The sequence below is a fragment of the Urtica dioica genome, chromosome 6, assembly GCF_054948205.1.
Source record: "Urtica dioica subsp. dioica isolate 48M chromosome 6, U.dioica_male_clone48M_v1_H2, whole genome shotgun sequence".
Classification (NCBI taxonomy): domain Eukaryota; kingdom Viridiplantae; phylum Streptophyta; class Magnoliopsida; order Rosales; family Urticaceae; genus Urtica; species Urtica dioica.
This window is the reverse complement of record NC_142761.1, coordinates 39,038,764-39,063,687: the sequence shown is the minus strand read 5'-3', so window position 1 is coordinate 39,063,687 and position 24,924 is coordinate 39,038,764. Positions and strand designations below refer to the sequence as shown.

The 24,924-nt window shown below is 31.9% G+C and overlaps 2 protein-coding genes across 3 annotated transcripts; one reads left to right on the top strand and one right to left on the bottom strand.

Moving 5' to 3' along the window:
• Positions 1–17,231: 17,231 nt before the first annotated feature.
• On the top strand, positions 17,232–19,981 carry ATCES1 (Alkaline phytoceramidase (aPHC)). 2 transcript variants are annotated; one of them, XM_089618357.1, is made up of 3 exons: positions 17,232–17,387; positions 18,058–18,377; positions 19,195–19,981. In XM_089618357.1, exons 2-3 carry the CDS (start codon positions 18,127–18,129, stop codon positions 19,706–19,708), a joined length of 765 nt encoding a protein of 254 aa, XP_089474483.1. In that variant the 5' UTR covers positions 17,232–17,387; positions 18,058–18,126; the 3' UTR covers positions 19,709–19,981. The 2 variants fall into 2 exon arrangements, with proteins under 2 accessions (XP_089474483.1, XP_089474484.1); XM_089618358.1 differs by having other exon boundaries at positions 17,236–17,393.
• Positions 19,982–20,948: 967 nt separating this feature from the next.
• LOC149394022 (uncharacterized) lies at positions 20,949–23,482 on the bottom strand. The gene is made up of 2 exons (XM_089617845.1): positions 22,997–23,482; positions 20,949–21,403 (listed from the first exon to the last, which is right to left on the bottom strand). Exons 1-2 carry the CDS (start codon positions 23,408–23,410, stop codon positions 21,236–21,238), a joined length of 582 nt encoding a protein of 193 aa, XP_089473971.1. The 5' UTR covers positions 23,411–23,482; the 3' UTR covers positions 20,949–21,235.
• Positions 23,483–24,924: the final 1,442 nt, after the last annotated feature.

The window sequence follows — 24,924 nt, the reverse complement described above, 5'->3', positions numbered from 1 at the left end:
ACACATTGATACATGATTTCATTTTACTGCGCATCAAGATATAGATATAACACATCAAGATTTATACATCAAACTCGTTCCAAAAACATTTAAACATTCATAAGGATTTACAATAAACATAATAATCACTGAATGACACATGATTTTGTATTACAACACATGCATACCTGGGCAGATCCAGATCTTGGCGGCGAGGTCCACTCGCGTGTGGGAAGGTGTACGGAAGGGTAGGATCGGATCGGAGACACGCAAGCCGCGTGTGGGATCACGTCCGCGGCCACGCGTTCCACGTCATCCGGACTCCGTCGATCCCCTCCGGATCGCCCATCTCCATCGCCATCGCCGACCGATCTGGGATTCGGAGAGACGAGAAGCTGAGCTCTGTGCGGTGATCGTCAGGAGTGATGATAGCGATAGAAAGGTCAATTCAATTCCGATTGGATTCGGGGTTGTGCTGTGTCGTGTGGGAGTTTTTTTTTTTTTGATATATATGTAATGGCTGAATCGGTGGGGAGATTGAATATTGGTGGAGAGATAATGGATAATTAATTGCAGTTATTATTTCTGGATTCTCGTTTACAGTTATTATACCTCTTTTATTTTTTTTATTTTTTTTTAAAGTCAACCGTGTGCTTATGGGCGGGAAAGCCTGGGCATTTTAGTAAATGCAGATGTGTCTTAAATGATATCTGGCTATTTACTTAGTATTTACAAAACATTGGCTATTTAGCAATGTTAAAGGTTTGATTTGGCTATTTTGCTAAATAATTGTAGTTTTAAACTGGCGTGCAAACACCATGTACGACAAAAAAAAATTTCGTGCAAGTCTTAAACGACAATTTTAAACCATATTGTAAGCCCAAATTTGTACTATAGTGTAAACGAGACAGTCTTTATGAGAACCTCTCGAAGCCGATTTGCTATGATGTTAAAAAAAGTCTTGTGGCTAAAATTAAAGAGAGTAATTGATCGGAAATTCTTGAAGATTGTCGCGTTTTCCGAGTTTGTGATTATCGCGATAATATATCGGGTTGATTCCGTTGACAAACGAGGCGCCATATAATTTCTCACGGTATGTAACTCTTCCTTAGGTCAAATTAAAAATTTGAGGCTCATGTCCGGAAAACTCGATCATTATAGATATTAATACATCTGAATATAAGATAATATTTTGAAAATAAAATTAAATAAACATTACTTGGTGGTGGTGCTAAGTTCACTGAAACTCCTATAGAATATGATGAATACTAATTACCAGAGATGGAATTACTATATAACCCTAATTTTTAACCTTTTCTGTATTTCACAAATTATAGTCTTTTTTTTTTTTCTTTTTTTTTTTGCTAATTAGCTCCTCTAGCTACATTTTTGGCTCCGTGTCCCTGCTAGCGTACATACATACATACACATACATACATACATACATACATAGTACCTAGATTGTATACTTAAGGTCTGTATTGGATTTTGATTTTCTAATGGTGGTTTCATAAATCAGTAACGAAATTATTGTTGGCGCTTAATACCTTCCACAAGATTCAAGAACGTTGGTGGGAAGAGCTAGCCCACCATTGTGAAATCATTGAGTTATTTTTTATATTTATTATTATTATAATAATGCGTTTCATATAGTTGAACTATTAATTAGTTTTGTTTCTTTATCGAAAGAAAGTTTGAGATCCACAGCATCAATATACAATACATTATCACACCATTTAGTGTATTTTTGTTTAGACATTTATATACAAATAAAATAGATATGCTATCATCCACGGAATAACTTCAACTAGATATTTAGCTCCCTCCCCCAAACTTTAACCACCGTGCTTTCTCTCGAAAACAAAATCAAAACTTGAGCTTTCAATTTTTAATATAGTTATTTCCACCGAGATACGGGGACTCTAGTGATCTTGATTAATAGAAGACTCTCGACCTAGAGAAAAATATTTTTTTATCTTTATTTTCTTGTTCATGTGTTTGTTTTTTCTTTTAATTATATTTCAATAATTCAAATTTATTAGATATGGCTTTTGTACCATCCGATTTTTCATCGGAGTGATTTTGAATATTTCTTTAAACTTGAATCTCAGATAAAAGATATGGTTTTATTTGGACATGGATCTCAGTCGGGCAAGACTTCTAAAATCGCAATCTGCAACAAGCGAAAATCGGCGTTTCCGCTTGTGATTTGTGTAGTAATATGATAGTGTTTGATTATTTACATAAACGGGTAACACATGTTATTTTGTTGTACTTATGATTGTTTGCGATCCACTTTTCATTTTTTTTTTCTGTAGAAGTTTTTTAATTTTCTTTGCGCTATTTTTGTAATCTAAGTATTTGTCTTTTATCAATATATCATTTTGATTTTGATGGGCCCTTTAGAAAAAAAAAATTATATACCAATAGATATTTTTATTTTCCTTTTCAATCCGGCACCCACTTAATGAACTTCCGAGCAAGTGTTGCTATCATGGGGTGGACAAAAAATCATTCATTTTCTTTGTTTTAAAAATTAGACTGAAAATTTATTCTTTATTTATATATTACTAAGCCGGATTTGATGCATAGCTAGTTTTATTGCATATCTAGTTTGATTGCAGATTAATATTCAGTTTTAACGCTGTTTGGAGCTAATTTTAGTATTTTATTTTAATTTTTTTGCTGAAATTATCTGTCTCTTGTATAAGGATTAAATAATATTAAAAAAAAACACGAGATAACACCACGCGTTGGATTCAGGATCTATTTTAGTTTTGTCTTATTCCTCCCCACGAAATTAAACCATAGAAATTTTAGTATATCATTTAATTGATTTGATTGTTTCTTCTTAACTTTATTTCAGAAAAGCACTCTGTCAAATAACACTATTTTTCGTGTACACGGTTTAAACTATTTGCTTTTCTCTAATATTAAAAAAAAAACTATTAGCTTTTATAAAATAAATTATAGACAATATTTTGATTTTTTTTCTTGAATTAAAAATATAAACTCAAGTAATATATAGTAATTAAGCAAGAGACATAATCTCTGATAATCAATATGGCTATTATAAAAAAAACAAAATTATGACACCATTTAACTGGGTTAAGAGACGTGGCGACAAAAAAATATCACTAGCTTCTAGATATTCTGTCTTACCAGTTTATTACTTTATTTATTTAATAAACTGAGCTGCACTGTACTTGGGTGAGAGCAATACAGAAGTCCACATAAGACAAACGTAGAGATAGAAAGTAGAAGCAATCTCTTATCTCACAACGCAACCCAAACGAAGTAAAAAAAAAAAAAAAAAAAACTCTAGATAACGTCTTATCAAATTTCATACATAATATTTACGTAGAACGTAAAATTCACATGCAACAGTACAGAGACGTGGATCCCACCAAATGGGTTGTTCTCGGACCCACGAAAATTGAGAGCGTCCTCTTCGTTACAGTTGGAAAACAAATAAATTCATAAATTATATAATAAAATAGTGATAAAGTCGTTCACTGGGAGAGAGGAAGAAAGTGGAGACACTGAAGAGGAAGGTTCGGTTTTGTATGGCTTACTTTAGTTTATATTCTGTGTCTGTGTGAGAATGAGAAGATCAGTCAAGCATTTTGATCACATGGGTTGGCCCACATAGTACACGCGATTCCGTGTCCAATGACGGTCGTGGTTTTGTGGCGGTTTGTTCTTTACCGTTTAATTCAACGTGGGACTCTTAAATCTTTTTTTTTTCTTTTCTAATTACTCTTTTTTTTCAATTTTAAAATCTGTTATTTCTTAAGATGTGAATAGATACAGAGAGTTGATATTAAAAAGTGTTTCTTTTTTCAATCGTATATCAAACCAGGAAAAAAAGTATTATCATTATTGACTATTGTTGACTATTGATGCATAGATATTTCGTTGATTTATGGTATTTTTTGTCCCGTAGCAAAGTACAATTTTTTTTAAAACATTAACATATATATATATATAGCTATTTTGACTGATATTTGATATTCAATTTTTGAAGCTATATAATATTATTTTATTGTATTTTATGAGATTTATTTTTTATATTACAAATAGGTTATGCATTTTTTTAGAACAAAATCTGTATTATTAATGATATTGATAAATGATAGATACAGAAAATTCGCAACGTAAATAAACTCCTACATAATAACTAAGATTGTTCAGTAAAAGAGCACAAAATAAATTATGAAGAGAATTATAACTCCAGAGAAATAAACAGAAATATAAATGATGAGATGACGGACTGTACAACAAGTCTTCAGGCTGTATAGACAAAAGTCTAATAGAATTTGCTGAGTGGGAAGATGGACAACGGCTAGCCCGTCCCTAATCCAAAACAAAATACCACAAAAGTAATGAACATGCACAAAAAAAAATATTAAGCACCACCAATGGAACCAAACTCAAGAATGATCTCAACGCCTCCAATTCTACTATAGCCAGCAATGGCGGCGGACGGACTCGACTCGGTGGAGGATCTAAATTTGGGGTAACACAGTCATCAGACAAGATTTCGAAACTCTAAAATTTTGACGGTGTTCCCAAACAAACATTTTAATTCTATTTGGATTGTCATTGCAATAGTACTTTTTTTATGTCAAGGTATAGACCTCTTCCAATGAAAATTCGACCGTTGGCGTCTAATAAGAAACTTGATTGATCCGATTCATATGGCAAGAGTATGTTTAAGGGTTCTAGAATTTTAGCAATTGAGCTTAACTCCTTTCAATTTGATACTTTAATTTAGATATTAATTTTTTTATAGGAGGCCAGGCTACATTTACCCTTAAATTAATATACATATATGTATATATATATTATGTATATATATATATATATATATTACTGTTTATAAGTCTAAAATAGACCAAACTCATCAAGTCAAATCATGTTACATTATATCTTTAAACTTCACATTATTGTAGAAATTTACATTTGTAAGATTTGCACTCACATATTTTAAGACCTCACACGGGAGGTAATTAATGCAAGTCAAATTAGATAGTTTCATTAAATTCATTTGCTTGTATGTATGTCTTGAATCACTTAAATTAAATCAAGAGTAATTATTACCGTTAAAGTCGTTGTAAACTAACTACGGTTAACAGTTCTGTAAACGTCTATAGTTAATTAGACACTAGAGTTAATTAGTTGATTAAAGAAAGAACAAGATTGAGCGAGAAAGAATGTGATATTGGGAAAGTTATCTCGGAGAAGTTCTTCATGCTCTTGTGTTCTTGTTCCTTGGAAGAATTCGATTCTCCCTTGCGCGTGATTGAAGGGGAAGAAGAGACTGACATTTACTGATCACAGTGCATCTAAATTAATTCTTTCACGTAATTCTAGAGGATTAGGCATAGTTCGACCGAACTTCATAAATTAATTCTTGGTGTTCTGTTTGTGCTTGTGATTAGTATTATGTTTGTGTGTATTATGAAGCAAGGAAATTTCTTTAGGGAAGACTAACTGTAAATTTGTAACATTGTAAATTGATAACTATTTTAATTATTCAATGAAATAAATCGATTAGAAAAACTATTATTGAGGTTATAAGTTGTATTTATTTTTAAAATAAGCTATAGGAGGTAATTATTTTTTATAAGTAAGATATTTGAGGTTATATTACGTAATTGATTTTTACAATAAGTAAGAAATCCATGAATGCAATTGTGGTTGTGTTGCAGATTATTGGAATTTCAAACAGTAGTATCAAAGCCTTGAGACGATTTCGAATCAATCCTCGAGCTTCGATCATACATTAGCTTTTTGAATATTAGACTTATATGCATTGTCAATATATATTCGTAAGTATATAATTTTTTATTGGAATATTTGTAAGTATATTAGAATGTTCAACTATATATATTAATTAAATATCTTAAAAGCAAAGAAAATGTGAAGTTGTCGAGTAAGAACTGCAAAACGTGTACTGCTTGCACATATTGTGATTGCACTTCACATACTTTCAGTCAACAGTTAGCCTTAGAATTAATAAAATAAGTCAAACCTCATTGCCTATTAGTATTAATGCATTTCACACGCAAAATTATAAATGAGCGGGTCCCATATTTTAAATGAGTCCACATACACATATCAATACACGCATAATATAGCACAATTCACCTTTCTCCTTTTCTGATAATTAAAATAAAATAAAAGTAAAAAAAACTGAATTAAAAGTGCTACGATCAAGCAAAATTATTACTGATATTATAATAAATAAGAAAGCAGTAAAATGTAAGAAAATTATTTCAAGCTGGATGTGGATGGGTATTATTAATTAGGTAATTTTGTTTGATGGGTGACTCAAACATGAAACCTATTTTTTATATCTGGCTATAGCTAAAGTTTCAAGCTGATATGATTCATGTTTACATATTTATTTCCTATATTATCAATTCACTTAGTTCTGTCTGCTAACTAACTTCACTTTTAGTTATAATATCAAACTTCTAAATAAGGCCCATTCAATAGGCTTTATTAGATTTTTAAAGCTGTGCAATATATTTTCAAAGCAATAATAGCTCTAGCTGGATAATCTAATCAAAACACTTGAATTTAATAGGGTTATTGAGTCATTTTTAAGTGTAACATAAATCAAGTACTTATAATTGCAATTAAATATTAAATCTTCAGATACATATCATTTCAGTTGAAAAAGTTAACTGCGCATACATTTTCCATGTAATTAATAATGAGTGTGCATAAAATCCTAAAAAAAAGAAAAGAAAAGAAATTGAGCACATTAATGTCTTTAAATTGCATATTCATGTTTTAGTCGCTTTCGACTACTTCCATTTTTTTTTTTCTGAATTAATAAGAGAGTACTCTTTTAAATTACAGAAATTACCCATTCAAGATATTGATTCATAATTATTCAGAAGTAAAAAATAAATAAATAAATATTGATACATAATTATAAAATATTTCGCATCCGACTTCAAGAAACATAACGCCAAAATATTATAAATGAACACCAAGATAATATTAAACGCCTCTCTCTCTCTCTCTCTCTCTCCAAACAATGGAATGGACTTAGTTGTTTCTTTTTCTAGTACTTCGCTTAGACATGTACTCTTTTGTATGAAAAAAAAGAGTACGTTTAGCCATAAGATATGTGCAAATGAACATTTGCTATGTCGACAAATATACAGATATACTGTCAAGTCCTACCAAGATTAAGCTCGAGTATTACATGGGCCTTGTTTATGTTAAGCTTGTGGGTCCCACCATATGCAACCATATTAATGTGATAAATAAATACGTCATGGAAATCTCAAAATAACGTGTTGAATCGGGAATCCGTTAGGTATATGTGTATACTTTTTCTGGTTTTTCTCCAGAGAAACATGTGTGTGTATGTATTTTGTCCTCTTTTTTTTATGAATTTAATTATTTGATCTCCAAATCTAAATATGAGGTGAGACCGAATTTAGTCACTTGGGTTAAGAGGAAAATAGTGTGAAGTTCATTTTGCAACTTATAAGTTATAACCAACGTCAAACAGAAAAATTAGACATCAATAATTAAGTGAGTCAAGGTTTCACACAGAGAGAGAGAGAGAGAGAGAGAGAGAGAGATGTAAAATCCATTCGAAAGCAAATTCTTGGATCATGTTCTCTCTTTGGATCTTTTTTTATTCCTACATTAGAATAAAAAAAAAAATTAAATATACGGTATATCAAAAGAACGGTGGAATTTACTATATATATATATATATATATCGTAGAGCAGAAGTACATTTATCCGCGAAATATTTTACTGCAAACTAAATTTGTAAATTTCAGAAGAAAAAAAGTATCTCTATTAAGGAATCCTGGCTTTGTACTAAATATAAAATCAGAATAACATTTAACGTTTATTACTACTATTCTACCAATACGTGGAATTAAACACGATGGTGTAATGGGATCTAGTAGTATTATACTAAACATTTCTATAATATATATATGTGTGTGTGTATATTAGATCATACATGCGAAAAAAGATAAATGGTTTTGCGTATTGCATTTGCATGTGATGAGAGTGACACGAGTCTAATCGAAATAAAAATATGAGGCTTAGTTTTTAGAAGTGGGAAACAGGCAGATTTGGACACTAATGAAGCCATTTGCTTTTTCCCTCCTCAAAACACTGTCGGCAACTATATATATATATAGTGCTATATTATCAATTATTATGGTTAATATCATTATCTTAATTCAACAATCCTCATATTTCCTGTTGACGAATTTAGGCCATTCAATGATCGACTTTCGACTAGACGAATTTTAGTGATAAATAAATAAATAAAAGAGACAACTTGGCTTTATTATCCAATATATATATACATACATGGCATATATAGAGAACATTTTTAACAGCTTTCTAATCTTTGTTAACTTTTATGGATTGGGTCAGGAGGTCAATTCTTTCATTAAAACCTTTTACGAGAATTATTTTCCAATTTCTATTGCTGAGAAAACGTATTACGTACTACTGGGCCTTTTTATTTTAAAACGATACGATAGATAAAAGTTGTTGGATAGTGACATATATATTCTCAAGCATTACATTTTACTTTGTACATATCTCAAACACTACACACTTATCCATATATTTTTCCTTCCCACGTTCGATGCCCACATATTGGCCCTGCGTACAAGGGGGGTCCCTCAAATTTATTTTATATTTTTTTCCCATTTAAAAATAATTTTTTTCATTTTACCTTACAAATTTTCAAATTAACCCCTCTTAATTTTTTATAGTACACATTAGTCCTTTTAACTTAGGCTCCGTCCCAGCTGACTATCTCTAATCTTAATTAAAAAAAAAAAAAAAAAGAGGAAAACTAACGTATTGTCAAAATAAAAAATTTAATGCATGGTTTTTGAGACCCAAATAGTGTCACATAAACCCAATTTCGCCGATACACTCTTCATGTTTATATTTGTATACCTCCGCTTCTTTTACGAGTGACACGATAGGATTTCTGTTTTATGATTTTGTAAATATTACATGCAATTATAAACGTTGATCAAACAATTGGTGAGTGATTTTAGTGAAAGTGAAGGAATCTCGGATTCAAAAAGAGTCTAAGCTAAAATTCATGGAGACTCTAAGAAAAAAATGGCACTTAGAAATTGCTCGTTTAGCTAAAATCATTGTGTATTATTTTTACCGTTTGACTAGTGAATTTTTGTTCCACCGGAAGTATCATTCTTCCAGACGTAGACATCGTTGGCCGAACTAAATTACTAATCTCTTGTCTCTACTCTTCCTTATTTCTACTTATGTGCATCAAATTAGCATAATATATCTTGTCACATAATTTGTCTGCAATAAGAGACATCACAAATCACAAAACAGTACCTACATAGCTTCAATGCTAATTACATTATTAATGATGGAGGCAAGGTTATAGGGGAAACATAAAACCCAAGGAAAATACTGATCGCCAACAAACATGTTGAAAGAAATAATTTCACTTTTTTGGCTGTCATTACCCACATAGAAGATAAGAAGTCTAACATAATTATTGATTCTTGAAAAAACAATGTCGCAAACTAGATAAAATATATGATTACCTTCTTTCTAAACTGCCCTTACACCACTTCTTTTAACATCACACTTTTCTTCTACGTAATACTCAATATTCTCACTGTTATTACTCAAAATTCACACGATATATCATATAAGCTCATAATGATTTCAACTAAAGTTTGACTTCCAAATATAATTATATGAATTTTCTAAGTTAACTATATAAGTTTCCTAAGTTAACTGTACTTACTTTCAAAGTTAATCTTATTCTGAAAAAGAATTTTAGAAACAACATTTTTTTAAACTAGAAATTATCCTTTCTTTCGCAAAGTTATTTTTAGAGCTCATTTATTTATGAAGGTAGTTTTATCAATTAGATTTAAAGTGGCTAATTGTCTAACTTGTCTAAGCATAAAAGCCCAATATTTTAAACAATTTGGTAAGTTTGTCCAAAGCCCATAAGAAGTTTGTCCTAAGCCCATAAGAAGTTTGTTCCTGTAGAGATTCGGTCAGGCCTACTTGCAAAGTTCAATATATACTTTTAAATGGAAATTGCTATCCATTTTTTTTTTATATTGTATCGCGAAAGTAGCATGTTTAAATATTTTATTACGAAAATAACATTTTCTTATGTTGTAAACGGTAGCTTTTTTATTTTTTTATGTTTAAAATTTTCTATATAATTTTTTTTTTACTATTTTGTGCTATTTAAAAATAAAAAATTATATAAAACATAAATAAATGTGGTGAAAACGACACCAAAATCTTCCCCGAAAAATGACATTTGTCAAAATTAATTTCAGCAAAAATCAACAATAAAATACGTATATCAAATTCGTCCATTTGTGGCCTACGAAGAATGAGTCACCAATTAATAGTTGACAAGATCTACAGTCATTGATTGGAAATTGGAAACTACATTCCGTGATTTATGAAAGATGGATATATCTATGATTAAATTTTGACACATTTTTTTATAAACATAAAATAAATATTTATGATCATTTGTGATATTGTTGTCACAAACCAATATTCAATTTTGTGACAATATTGTAACAAAGTAATTATAGATGTGTCTTTTATTTTTTATAGAAAAAATAAAATTTGTCCACATTTACTCGATCATTTCCCTAATTTTAACAAGCATATTTTCACTAGAAATGATATATAGATATTGAAAGATGACAACCCCCGAGTTCATATTTAGACATTGCTTAAATAAAAGCTCCATTTTAATTCATATAAATAATGCAGGCTGCAATATTTTCACTTCAAATATTCACATTTAAATTCCATTTTCATACTAAAATTTGTTTATTTTTCTTCATACCTTCAAATATTTTTCATGCAAGCAGTAAAATATTTAAGAAATCATTGAATTTCATCGGAATTCAAGCAAAAATATGTCATCTTTTTATGCCCACAAAAGAATAACCAAATTCCAACGAAATCCAAATTGCCTTCCGATGAAATTCAAATAGTTTCATAGTTGTTATTCAACATGTGTAAAAAAATTGAAAATCGAAATCACCTTTTTAATCGAAAATAAATTTTAAATACGATTATTGAATGTTTGAAAATGTATGAGAGGTAAAAGAGAGAAATATTAATAAAAATAGAGCTTAAAATTAAGATATGAGCATATTAGTATGAAAATGGATTAAACTTATATTTGTCTAATTTTTCATATATATACCGAGTTTTGGTGGGTTTTATTTTGATGGTCTACCACGCCCCTTAAATCCCATTTCTTGCTAAAAAAAAATTAATTAGACCTCTCAGCCACAAGCTCGGGAACAACGGCTTCAAGGCATTTGTGACCTCGGACCTCATATGGGGCTGGCCGAGTACAAGCAAGTTGTCACTGCCTAAACCTTTTTGAGACGAGAGTAGTAGTTTCGACAAGTGAGTTGGCGAAGCATTTTAATCTCATAGAGGTCGAGCCTTAAAAAAATGTGAGTTATTTCGAGCTTTCTGAACGTATGAAAAGATGACTCTCCAGCTAATAATCGACCATCTCAACTTATGCCCTATATAAGGCTCGATTGTATACAACACGATGAGGTTAAATTCGCTTAAGAAATATTATTGTCTTTTCATAAGGCAAAGTTTCTAAAAATAATTAGTTTCATGCTTATATCTTGTTGTCTAAATTATGTCTAGCAACATAACTCATTTTTTAGCAATCCGATATGTTAGTGGGTCTAATTAATCAAATTTCTCAAACCAAATTAATGGTAACTATTTGACGAATTCATGGCCATCAATATCAACATACAGTCTCAAAATAAGTTCCCAATTTATGTTCATGCTTTTTAATCCACAATTAATTTTTTTTTAAAGTATAATCAATAAATAATGCATTTAACAAAAGTATAACACAAAGAATGAATTGAATCAATCATAGAATAATAATAAAGCGAGAGTGAAATTCGCGGAGTCATATTTGGGATTTTAAAATCATTATTAAGCGATAGAAAACCTAGTCTAACTCTTAAAATAAATGCACAAATTCACTATGAGATCAATTATTGAATCACAAATGAAAAATGAAGAATGACGATAAAGTATCAAATTCGCCACGACAAGCTTTTACTTTCATAATCTAGAATAAATTTTCACAAACGAAGTTGGTTTTCACGGTGGAGAACAATACTGAGTGTATTTTGTCCTTGAATTTCACTATGATATTCCATTTTTACAATTGAACATGCGTTGAAAAATCTATGAAAAGTCTTTTTGACATTTGCAAAGGAAATAACCCTTTACTAATTAAGAAAACACGTATGCATCAATCGTCACCAAAAAAAAAAAAAAAATTTCTGGAAAACGTTATGCCATAACCTTAATTTCTCATAGGAATTTATAAAGTTTTGTTACTATATAAAGATCCGTCATCACTCCCAAACAGTCTCTGAATCTCTGATCAGATGGTAATTTTGCGATTGTATTTTGCTTTGTTTTTATTTTTATTTTTTTACATATGTTGTGTATGCGTTTCTATGATAATAAAATCACCAAATTTCAATGTTATTTATGGAGTTTCTTTCAGATTTAGGTACACTAATTTTAATGTATTATTTCGGGCTGTCTTAATTTTGGCTAGCTAAGTTGTGTGCGCATTGCTGATAGACAACGAATGAGTGCAAATGCTCAAATTGCCCATAAACGTCTTCATTTAATTTAGGGATTATTCCTAAACTATGACCTCCTCAATACTTTTGGATCAAAATCCAATAAGTCAAAATTATTCCAAAAATATGATTTACTTATATTTGTTGGTACAAAACTACCCTCGATCAAATATTTTTTTTCTTTTATATTTCGTCTGTCTAGTTTATTTACATGATCGTCAATAATCTACTTGATTTATTGACATTGTCAACATTACGATTTTTTTTTTTTTTTGAAAACCTGAAAAATCTGGAAAAAAAAAAAAAAAAGATTCAAGCAAACCAAACGAAAATAAAAAACTACACATTCGAAATCAATCCCGTTTTGAACATCTCTCCATTTACCGGTGATGATTTAGATTTATTTGTCATGGCTTCAACTTTAGGGTTTGAGTTTAGGTTTGGGTTTTGATGTTTCTTTGTCATTTTGGGTGGAGATGAAGAACAAGAACAAGAACAAGAAGAAGAGAAGGAGGAATTAACGTGGAGGCGAAGAGAAAAAGAGAGAGCGATTTATGTCCATATCAACGTGTTTCACGATTCCACCCCCTCCAAAGTCTCTTATATATCTAATAATTTGAGGAAAAAAAAAAAAGAAATTGGTTTTAAGAATCTGAAAATTCCTTTGAAGATTTATTGACATTTTGTCTTTTTATTGACATCAATGTCAACAAATCTCCAAACGATTCTGGAAACTTCTTTGAAGATTTATTGACATCGATGTCAATAAAATTTCTGGATGTCAATAAATCTTCAAAGAATTTGGTCTGTTGAATATTTATTGACATGATAAAATTTATTGATAACGATGTCAATAAATCTTCAAAGAATTTTACAGAATCGTTTGAAGATTTATTGACATTCATGTCAATAAATCTTCAAACGAATTTCCAAATTTTTCACACTTTTTTTTTTTTTTTTCTTCAGATTTTCAACTTTTCCAAAAAAAAAATTTAACTTCACATACCAAACGAAAAATGGTATCTAACTTTGCTTTTGTGACCATTAAATAAATAACAAAATTAAATACAAAAGAAAATAGAAAGATATTTCATTAAGGGTATTTATGTATTTACACATATATAGAAGTCATACTTTGGATTGATTTTGACTTATTGGATTTTGATCCTAAAGTATTGAGGAGGTCATAGTTTAGGAATAATCCCTTTAATTTAAATAACTTTTTTATGTTAGTTTCTTTATTAGGACATTTATCTAAATACTGATATCACCCAAAAAAATCATATTACTATTTTATCAATAAATTGGCGGAAAGGCTTAGATTGACAATACTGATAAGGAGTCGATTTTAAACAAAGCCAACTCAATTAATGTTTTGGTGTTGGGTGAGATTAGAATAATAGCCGACTCATTTGACAGAATTGAACCAAAACAACATACAGCCACAATCAGGGCCACAATGCAACATTAACTGTAAACTTTACAAAAAAAAAAAAAAAAAAAAAAGGGGGGGGGGGGGGGGGGGGGGGGGGTGGGGGTTGTATTTCTAAAAGAAGAATAAAGTTGAACAAACTTAAGTTCTGAGGTAGTTAGGAAACATACCTTTCATTTCAGTCCTTGTATTGAGTTGGGGTTTTTTTTTTTTTTTTTTTGGTAAAGACAATATTAGAGAGGCATACCATTAAAAATTACTATTGATGAATTATAAAATATGTAGTGAGGATTATTTCAAGAGGTCCAACAGCCTCACTAGCAGTAACTGTGTTGTATAAAGTAATAATCTTTTTTTTCTATTAATTACAAAAGAAAGATATATAAACAAGGGGTTTGATAAATTTTTAATTTAAATATATTGGATTGCTTTTAATGGAATTTTGAAGTCTAAAGTTTAAACTATTTATGGGTAGGTGGTCCTCCAACAATTGTCGTTATATGGTATAATGAAAATAGTTACGTAGTTACAAAAAAGTATAGCAAAAGAAATAAATAAATAAAACAAAAAACACATAAAAAAAAATATCCATAGAGTTCAAAAAATTAAAAAAAATCGAAATCACTAAAAATATTATAAAATAAGGAGAGGTGTTTTAAACCTAAAGATTATAATTATATTTTCTCATGTGTAAAAATAGTAATCTTAATATCGATAAAATCTAATATAATATTTAAATCTTGTCTCTTAATCCGTAGAATTTCTCAAGTTTCTCTATCTCGTTTCTATCATCTCTTTATATAATATATATATATCTATATAATATAATAAGCCACAATGCAAAATTATTATTCATAGACTATTCATCTTATTCTTAGTCAATAATATCATGCCACCTCACCTCATCTCTCTCTCTCTCTCTCTCTCTCTCTCTCTCTCTCTCTCTCTCTCTCTGTTCATTACAACGCACACGTGTCCATTATTAATTGTCTCTACTTCATGTTCAAACAAATATGTGTGATTGTCTCTATTCCAATTAAACAATAAATATATTGGATATATTGAATGGGATATTTGACCTAAAATTAAAGCTTTCCTTATGAATCTCATTTGTAAATTTATTCAATCAAATGTTTACAGTTTTGTAGCTCTTATCAAGAAAGAGACACATAATAGAGTGATGAAAAAAATATACAGAAATTTAGGGATATAAGCCACATAAACATAAGCGTTTGTGTTTTAGCCAACGTTTTGTAAATTTTTCGTAAATAGCCAAAAACTGTTGTAAATATTTCGTAAATAACCATATTTACTAGAAATTTACGCTCCGTTTTTTGTTATTTTTATAGCGTAAATAGATTTACCTGGCTATTTACAAAAAATTAACGAAACGTTTGCTATTTCACAATTTCTAACGTTTCATATGGCTAGATAGCCACTGGACCAAAAAATGTATGTATTTTTGGGTTAGTTTATTGTCCTTTTTAAAAAAAAACTGCTCTTGGGAATGATCATGGTCACAAGAACAGAGAAATGTTGGACCTTGGTAAGAAGCTAAAAGATTCATTTGACCTTCTCTTTTCATGAGCATATTTTAATTATTTACTGATTACAATTACAAACACCACGTGCGAAGCACGTGTTTCAGACTAGTATATATATATATATATATATATATATATATATATATATATATATATATATATATATATATATATATATATATTGGAACGTCACGATTTATCATGTTTTTAGTTGGTAGTGTCTTTTGTTGGAAAGCTTTAAATAAATAATGCGTGCTCTCCCAAAAAAATCACATTTGATTACTTTCTCAAGAAAAAAATAGAGTTAGGGTTTCAATTCCTCCCTCCTCTGTGCTTGGTCACCACTCCCTCTGGGGTGAGAAAGCTGCCAGTGGCGTGACTCCAACCTAGGGGAAGCCTCGTCCATCTTTGGTGGTTATTTTTGATATATTGTCCACTATACTATGGTTATTTTTTGTCCCGCAGAAGATTTAATCTTCTATCAGGTTAGGAATTTGATTTTTTCTTTGGTATTTTGGTGGTACATGCACTAAAAAAGTTAATATGATCTATTATGTTTAGACTAGTTTACCTTAAGCTTTTAGGTTTTCCGGTTTTTGATGTATTGTCCACTATACTATGGTTATTTTTTTTGTCTCGCAGTAGATTTAGTCTTTTTTTTTTCACGTTAAGAATTCGATTTTTTCTTTGGTATTTTGGTGGTACATGCACTAAAAAGTTAGTATGATCTATTTTCTGTTCGTCTGGGGTCCACACACGATGTGAGTTCATCCGATTGTAGTTTTAAATGACTATTGTCTTGAGCTCTCATTCTTAATTGTTATAAGATATAAGATGTTTGTACTATTGAATATTATACATTTTTTTAATGGAAAATCTCCAATTATTATTAAAAAAAAAGTGAATATATAATACTTTTCAAATACCAATGAGTATTCAAATCAAAGTTATATAATATTTACTTAAGTTGTTGTAAAATAATGGACTTATAAATCACAGTATGGGATAATTTGTTAATTTCTCAATGACGTTAATTAAAAACAATTAACGTGTCAGGCTAAAAGTACGACATGTACAAAACAAGGTAGTAGTGACTAAAGTACGACATGTCGGAACCCTTTAAATAATTATATACAAAAAAATACAAATAAAAAGCTTACGTCAAATGAATATGTCGACCATCTAACGATTTTTAGAAAAGGTGCTAGCGATAATATTTTATGCACTTAAGATAGCTCTAAACAATTTTTAAGAATTCTAATTAGCAGAATAATAAAAATAAACATACACACACGCACTTGGGCCCACATCTCTTGGAGCTAAAATACTGGCTCTCCACTACTCGTCAAATCTCGAGCGTTTACGCACGCGCCCTATACGCGGTATGCACACGCGCATCTAAGCGAAACCCATTCCGTATCGAAGCAGCCTATAAAGAACCTCTGCCCAATCACGGTCCGTCGGTTGAATTCAATCCGACGGCGAACACGATCTGTTGACGTCACGCGGAGCTCAACCACGCGCGGTTCTTCTCTCCACGCGCCCCCAAATTTTTTATTTTGTATGTCTTTTATTTATTTATTATTTAATATTATTATGGGCCTTCCTCTCTTTGCTTCTCTCTCTTCTGATATTCCTCACTCTCTCTCTCTAAACGAAAGAAGAGTAAATAAAAATTATAAAAGAAAAACCTAAGAGTACAAGCAGAGAGAAGAAATATCCATAGATCCCATCTCTACCTCAATGGTAAAGGTTCGATTTCAATATTTCCATTTGATTTTTGGTTTCATGGTTCCGCCTGAGAATATATCGTGTACTTTTTATTTCGTGATTCGATTGCTTCATTTTTTTGCTTTTTCTTTCTTATGGCCTGAATATTTTGTAGTTTTAGGAATTCGGTTTTATCCGTTCCCTGAAATGGAATTAGTTGTGAAATTAGTTAAGGTTAGGTTTTGAACTGTGTTGCGTGAAATCGTTTCTCTTCATTGAGAAGTAATCGAAATGATTATTTAAGCATAAACAGAAAGTAAAACTTGTCTCTGATTATTTTAGTGGTTTTAGGTTCATAGATGATTTTGAGTGGCATTTTGATTCGGTTATTGTTACATATAAAAAATTAATAACTTGGGTGGACTCTAGAGTAGAAATCTATAAACAAGAAGAAGAAAGAATAGTTCCTTGATCTTTATCTGTTGGAAAAATAAGAATCTGTGTATTTTTAATTCTAATAATTACACAATTATTTGATGTTGGATGAGCTGATAAATTAATAAGGAAATTAGAGTTCTTGTAGACAAACTTCAACTGATGTCACGTTCTTTAATGATGTGTTGACAAAATGGAGGTCAGAAGTAGAATTTCAAGATTTCATTCTCTTCTCTTTTTTTTTCCGATTTTTACCAATGCGTATTTTCAGGTTTTGTGAAGATTAATTGTATTCTGCGTGAAAAAGAACAAGCGTTGAATTTCATAAATTAAATTGGAAATGGGAGACTCGGTTTCTAGCTTCTGGGGTCCGGTGACGACCACAGATTGGTGCGAAACGAACTATGCTCGGTCTTCTTACATTGCCGAGTTTTTCAACACATTGTCGAATGTCCCGTGTATTGTCTTGGCGCTCTTTGGCCTTGTAAATGCCTTGAGACAGCGTTTCGAGAAGAGGTTTAGTGTCCTCCACATTTCCAACATGATTCTTGCGATTGGGAGTATGGTGTACCACGCCACATTGCAACGCATGTAAGTAGTTTTTTTTTTTTTTTTTTTTTTCGATATTCAAATACTTGAATTATAATGAATGTGCCAAAAGTGTCTCTTCTGCTTTATGAAATATTTTATATGCTTATGTACTAGTGTATACAATATGAGATTGATGATGTAGTTCGTGTAAATAGTCCTTTCTTGTTTTGTGAATGAAATTAGGGGATTTCAAACTTTCCTGCTTTTGTAATAAATAATTGGTCAATCTGTAAAACCACGGCTAGTTAAAAAGCATAGTGGTTTTTTATTTTTCTTTTTTTATATATATTTAATTGGACAATGATGTTTTTAAGCTATCTAGCAAAAGGGATTTTTCATCTGCAACTATGCCGCGGTTTTGTTTTCCAAGATTCTCAAGTCAGCCTAACAATTGTATCACTATGGCCTCATATTTTCTTTGTATTTAAAATGAATATAAATATATTTAAATTTCCACGTTTTATGTACGTATGGATTTTATTAGCTCGTGTAAAGAGTCCTTTCTTGTTTATTTACCTGCTGCTTAGTAAATAATTGCTCAATCCTTCAAACCCCGGCTAGCTAAAAAGCATTTAGCGATGAACTGTCACCTAAATAATCTATCTAGCAAAAAGGGATTAAAAAAAAAAAATTAATTTAATCTGCATCTATGCCGTGACCTCATATTTCTTGTGTATAGAATAAGCTTTACGGTATGTTATGGTCCAAATCATCTATAGAGGTTTAAACAAGTTTACATAGATTTGTGTAATAATAAATTGTTGGTCACCAATTCGATTTTAATATGTATATATATGTATATGTATATAATTTTCAGGCAACAGCAAGGAGACGAGACGCCGATGGTGTGGGAGATGCTGCTATACATATACATTCTGTACTCGCCGGACTGGCATTACCGGAGCACGATGCCGACATTCCTGTTCCTGTACGGAGCCGCGTTCGCCGTGTTCCACTCTCTGGTGCGGTTCGACATCGGGTTCAAAGTCCACTACGCGGTTCTGTGCCTTCTGTGCATCCCCCGGATGTACAAGTACTACATCCACACGAAGGACCCGAGCGCCAAGTGGCTCGCGAAGCTCTACCTGGCCACCATCATCGCCGCCAGTCTCTGCTGGCTCTCCGACCGATTCCTCTGCGCCGGAATCTCGGGATGGCTCTTCAACCCTCAGGGCCACGCCCTCTGGCACGTCCTCATGGGCTTCAACTCGTATTTCGCCAACACCTTCTTGATGTTCTGCCGGGCCCAGCAGCGCGAATGGAATCCCGAGGTCGTTCACTTCCTGGGTTTGTTGCCTTATGTCAGGATACGGAAGCCCAAAGCGCAGTAGATGGGTTTTTCGCTTTTTTTTTTTTTTTTTTTTTTTTAATAGGAAGATTTAAGAATCTTTGCTTCTCTCTGTCTCTCTTCTCTGTCTTTGGTGTTTCTCTCTTTGTAGTTGCTGGTTCTTTCTCCCACTCCAATATTTTTCGAAGTAGTAGAGGTGTATCGGTTTTTTTGATGGTTTAGGAATATTATTAATCATAATTCTTTAGCTTCGTTTCTTATTTTTGATACTTGAAAATGGTTGAAATGATAGTGTTTATGCTTCGTTTGGTGATTATTTATGAATCCTAGTGACAGGGAGATAGGAATTTGTTTTTTACTACTTTTAAGTTTTTCTTTGATCGCTTTTTTACTAGCTGTTTTTTTTTTTTTTATTATTATTATTATAGTTATCACCCGACACTATAAGCTTGCTTAAGTTGAAACTTGGAAGAGAACATTTGCCAAAACTGGGATTAGTTGGCAAACATAACCGTTAACGTCTAGTTAATTGTAGGCGGAATGTTAATATTACAAGAACTTGGGACCCAACTCTATGCATCTAGAGTTGACTTGATAAAAATCATGATCTCATTATACACTTTCATAAAAGTATCTTAATTGTTTGACGTAGATGACACGATTCTCGTTTCCTGTGGACAGTCATAAAAGAAAAATCCCAACTTGTATTTGGATAAAAAAAAAATCCTTGTTCATGTTTTCTTTTATTTTTTTAAGAAATCCCACGTTATTACCCACACACCATATCCGCTATCACAAAAGTCAATGTTTCCACTATTTCTGATGGTTAGTCGTTTGATATTTATTTTCAACTATGTTTATGTGATTTAGTTGAGGCTACTTTGAAATAGACATTTATAAATAGGTCCAGAGACCGTTTTGGAAAAACATAATTAAATTTTAATTACCTAATTAAAATCCTAAATTCGTAATAATAGTAATTTATAATTATAAATTCAAACATCCCAATTTCATAATTAAACCTTAATTTTCATAATTAAAACCCATGGTTAAATACGTAACAATATATTTTTTACCAAAGAAACAATCATAAGATGCAATGTAGAAAATTTGTTTGTCTACTTGTATGATTACTATGACTAATATGATCACTACTTTACAAACCATGCTATTCATTTGAAAGCAGGCGAGACCTACATTTAGATAAACGTCCAATTCATTTCTTCAAAATTATCCATGTAAGTGGTCCCTAGTAATTACATACTAGAGGAAGAACCAAAACCTACAATCAAGGTCATCATCAATGAAAATAATTTATACAGCACAGGCAATAATTGACTCATGCTTGATCTTTTTCTTGCCCTGTTTTTTTCCCCTCTTGTTTTTATTCTTTTCATGACATAAGATAAGATATCAATAAAACAAATTTTGGGTCCCTTCTTTCTAGTGCTTTCAAAGCCATTCTTTCTCAGGTGTACTTCCTTATGACACCTACAAACAATGCATGTGATTTCAATCACAGACATCAAACGGTACCGGGAAAAATGAAGTTTAGAGATCTTCTCCTCCTTCATATGGATTTCTCATTTATAATGTTCCGGACTTTATCGTTTAACTCGTGAGGCTCGATCCACTCGGAACTTTTCCTGCGTATCAGTTCGCTCTTCTGTTTCTTCTTTTTTTGCACTCGCTGCTCTCTCTTCTTCCAATACTCGAGCCTCGCTTCCCTTTCTTTTTCCTTCAGAAAATGACAAAACAAAGAAAATACATCAGGGCTACACTAGTTAGTATGAAAGACCATTAAAATAAGATATAAACAATATCTTGAAATAATATAAAAGATAGCCCTCTTGCACTAAAAAAATATGGTCGAAGAATGTCGACTTATAGGGAGCCTTAACTCCGAGAATGTAGATACTTTCATGTGCGCAGCAACAAGAATACACTCATAGCACATGATAAAGACCAAATAAATAAATATATAAAAAACTAATCTTTGCAGAATGCTTAAACATAGAAAATTTAGTTTCAGATACTGGGAGCTGAAAAAGTTTTGATAAAAACAAACAAATGTATCATTATTCATTTGTATTGGGTAAAAAAGAAATGGCATCTACGTCGTCAAGCAATCTGAATAAAATTTCCTTATTGTTTAAGTTTTCACAAAATGGAAATGCGCTTCATTAAAAAAAATAAGCAATCTTCTACTTTTAGGTGGAAATTAAGCCACCTTTTTTAGGCTCCATAAGCCCTTAACTAAGAAGGCAAATCCTGGGCCGGAACAACTAACAAACATGCTTGGGTTACCACTAGACGTTAATTCTGATTATCCAATCCAAGGCATCATGGATTGCGCTTTATAAGACAGACTCACATTTGTTGGTTTGGTTATTGGTATCTATGTGTTTTTTAAACCCGCTTAACTAGTCTCTGAGACCTTTTATTGATGTCAAGCTTCTTCACTAAGCTTGTACACCGGCATTGTTCATCGTGTTCACCAAAAGAAGTTTATTTTTTGACAAAAGAAAAATCAACTAAATCCCTTTTAGTATTTACCACTTTCATAGTTCTCAAATGAAAATTCACGATTTTGACAGCCCTCGAAACTAGTCTCTAAACCTTTAAGAGATATCAAAGCTTCTTCATTGAGCTTGTACACCAGCATTGTTCATCGTATTCATATAAAAAAAAAATGTCTATTTTTCAACCAAAAAAAAATGACTAATTCCTCTTCGTATTTACTACTTTCGGAGTTCACAAATAAATATTCACGGATTCGACAACCCTAGGAACTAGTCTCTGAAACTTTTAGTGATATCAAGCTTCTTCACTGAACTTGTACACCGGCATTGTTCATCATGTTCATCAAAAGAAGTCTATTTTTCAACCCAAATAAAAAAAACAATTAAATTCCTCTTAGTATTTACTACTTTCAGAGTTCTCAAATGAAAATTCATGATTTCGAAAACCCTCGGAACTAGTCTCTGAACCCTTTTAGTGATATCAATCTTCTTCACTGAACTTGTGCACGAGCATTGTACATCGTGTTCATCAAAAGAAGCCTATTTTTCAATTAATAAATCAATTATATTCCTCTTAGTATTTACAACTTTCACAGTTCTCAAATGAAAATTCACAATTTCGACAACCCTCGGAACTAGTCTCTGAAACCTTTATAGTGATATGATGTTCCTTCAGTGAGCTTAAATATAAACGAAATTCACCTTAGTATTTACAAAATTAAAGAAAATTCATCAAATCACAGCGAGAAAAAAACCCTAAAACCAAACCCTAAATCGAGAGTGAGATTGAAATGAGAAGAACGACGCACCAGTGTTACACGCAATTCATCCCTGAAGACCTTGTACTCGTGTCTCTTGGCCTTCCTGTCTTTAGACAGAAGTTTCTTCTTCTCCTTCGCTTCGAGCTTCTCGGCCTCTTTGCGTGCCTCTTCGCGACGGAGCTCCTCGATCCTCGCGACCTCGACCTCGGCGGCGAAGACTTTCCGGAGGGAGTTGACTTGCTTTTTGTAGTCCAGACGGAGCCTGTGGAGCATCCGATGGGCTTCGATGGGGTCCTTAGGTGGGACCCAGCTGGAGACGAAGGGGTTGGGGTCGAGGTACTCGTGGCTCTCGATTCGGGCTTCCTCGTGGGACGGCAAGGACGACGACGAGAAGAGGCGGAGGGATTTGGTGAGTCTGGTGGCGATCGCGGTGGTGCGGTGGAGAGACAGTGAAGACGCCATTGTTGAGTGCGTAGAGAGAGAAAGGTTAGGGCTTTATTTTGAAAGTTGAGTTAGGGCTTTGAATCAAGAAGAATGGAAATACTTAATTTTTTTTTTTTTTTTTTATCTTTTTTTTTTTTAACTGGAAGCGAATATGTAAAATTCAGTAGAGCTAATTTCTTAGATTTTCTCTTAGATCACACAATTTTCTACTCTATTTTATAGTACATGTCACATCAAACACTATCTCATCTCCAACCGAACTCTATTTTATACACCAAATTGAAATATTAATTTTATATTCAACTTTCTCTTATTTATTTCTATACCCTTATATTTACTTAATATATTTCAATTATATCACTTATTTATTATTTAATAATGAAGTATTACTCCATAAAATTATTCAAAATACAAATTAACACAAAGTAAACTTAATATTTATTAAAAACAAATAACATAAAATAAAATAAAGTACAATTACACATCTGAAATAAAATATCTCTCCCACAAATGGTCGATCAATGCATTTCGTAGCGTGATATGTATATCTTTGTCTCTTATTTGTCTGTAGCGACTGAAAAACTCTTGAAATCGTGTATCATCATTCTCCGCTAATTTAACCCTCAATGGTGGCGTTTCTATGTTAACTTCAATGGGCACGTTGAGATCACGCTCATCTTCTATTATCATGTTATGCATAATTATGCATGTAGTCATTATATCTTTTAAGACATATTTTCTCCAAAATCTTGACGGTCCCGCCACAATTGCAAACCGTTCTTGGAGAACTCCAAATGCACGTTCTATGTCTTTTCTACAGGATTCTTGCTTCATTGCAAAATATTGTTTTTTTTCGGCCACGGGGTTCTCGAATAGTTTGAACAATAGTAGACCATTTTGGATATATACTATCAGCCAAATAATAACCCATATTATACTCATTTCCCTATATGATATAATGAGCGGGGGGAGAAATACCTTGAGTGAGATTGGAAAATAGGTGAGAAGACTCTTAACACGTTGATATCATTTTTGCTTCCCGGCATGCCAAAATAAGCGTGCCATATCCAAAGATCATAATCAGTCACAGCTTTTAAAATAATTGTAGGTTTTCCGCTATGACCCGTATATTGTCCGGCCAACGCGGTAGGGCAATTTTTCCATTTCCAATGCATACAATCCAAACTACTCAACATTCCCGGAAAGCCACGTTGTTGACCTATATGGAGAAGTCTAGCAACGTCATTAGGAGTTGGTGATCTTAAATATTGCTCAGAAAATACCTCCACCATTGCTCGGCAAAACCTCTTCAGGCTTTCAATTGTTGTGGACTCTGCTATTTTGCAGTACTCGTGTATGGCATCTACCGGAAGACCGTAGGCTAGCATCCGAAAGACATCGGTTATTTTGAGAAGTGGTGACAACCCAAGTCTGCCTGCACGATCCAACCGTTGTACAAAATAGTTTTCGTGACTTTTAACATCATCCACTATTCGGAGGAATAAAGTGCGAGACATTCGATACCTCCGACG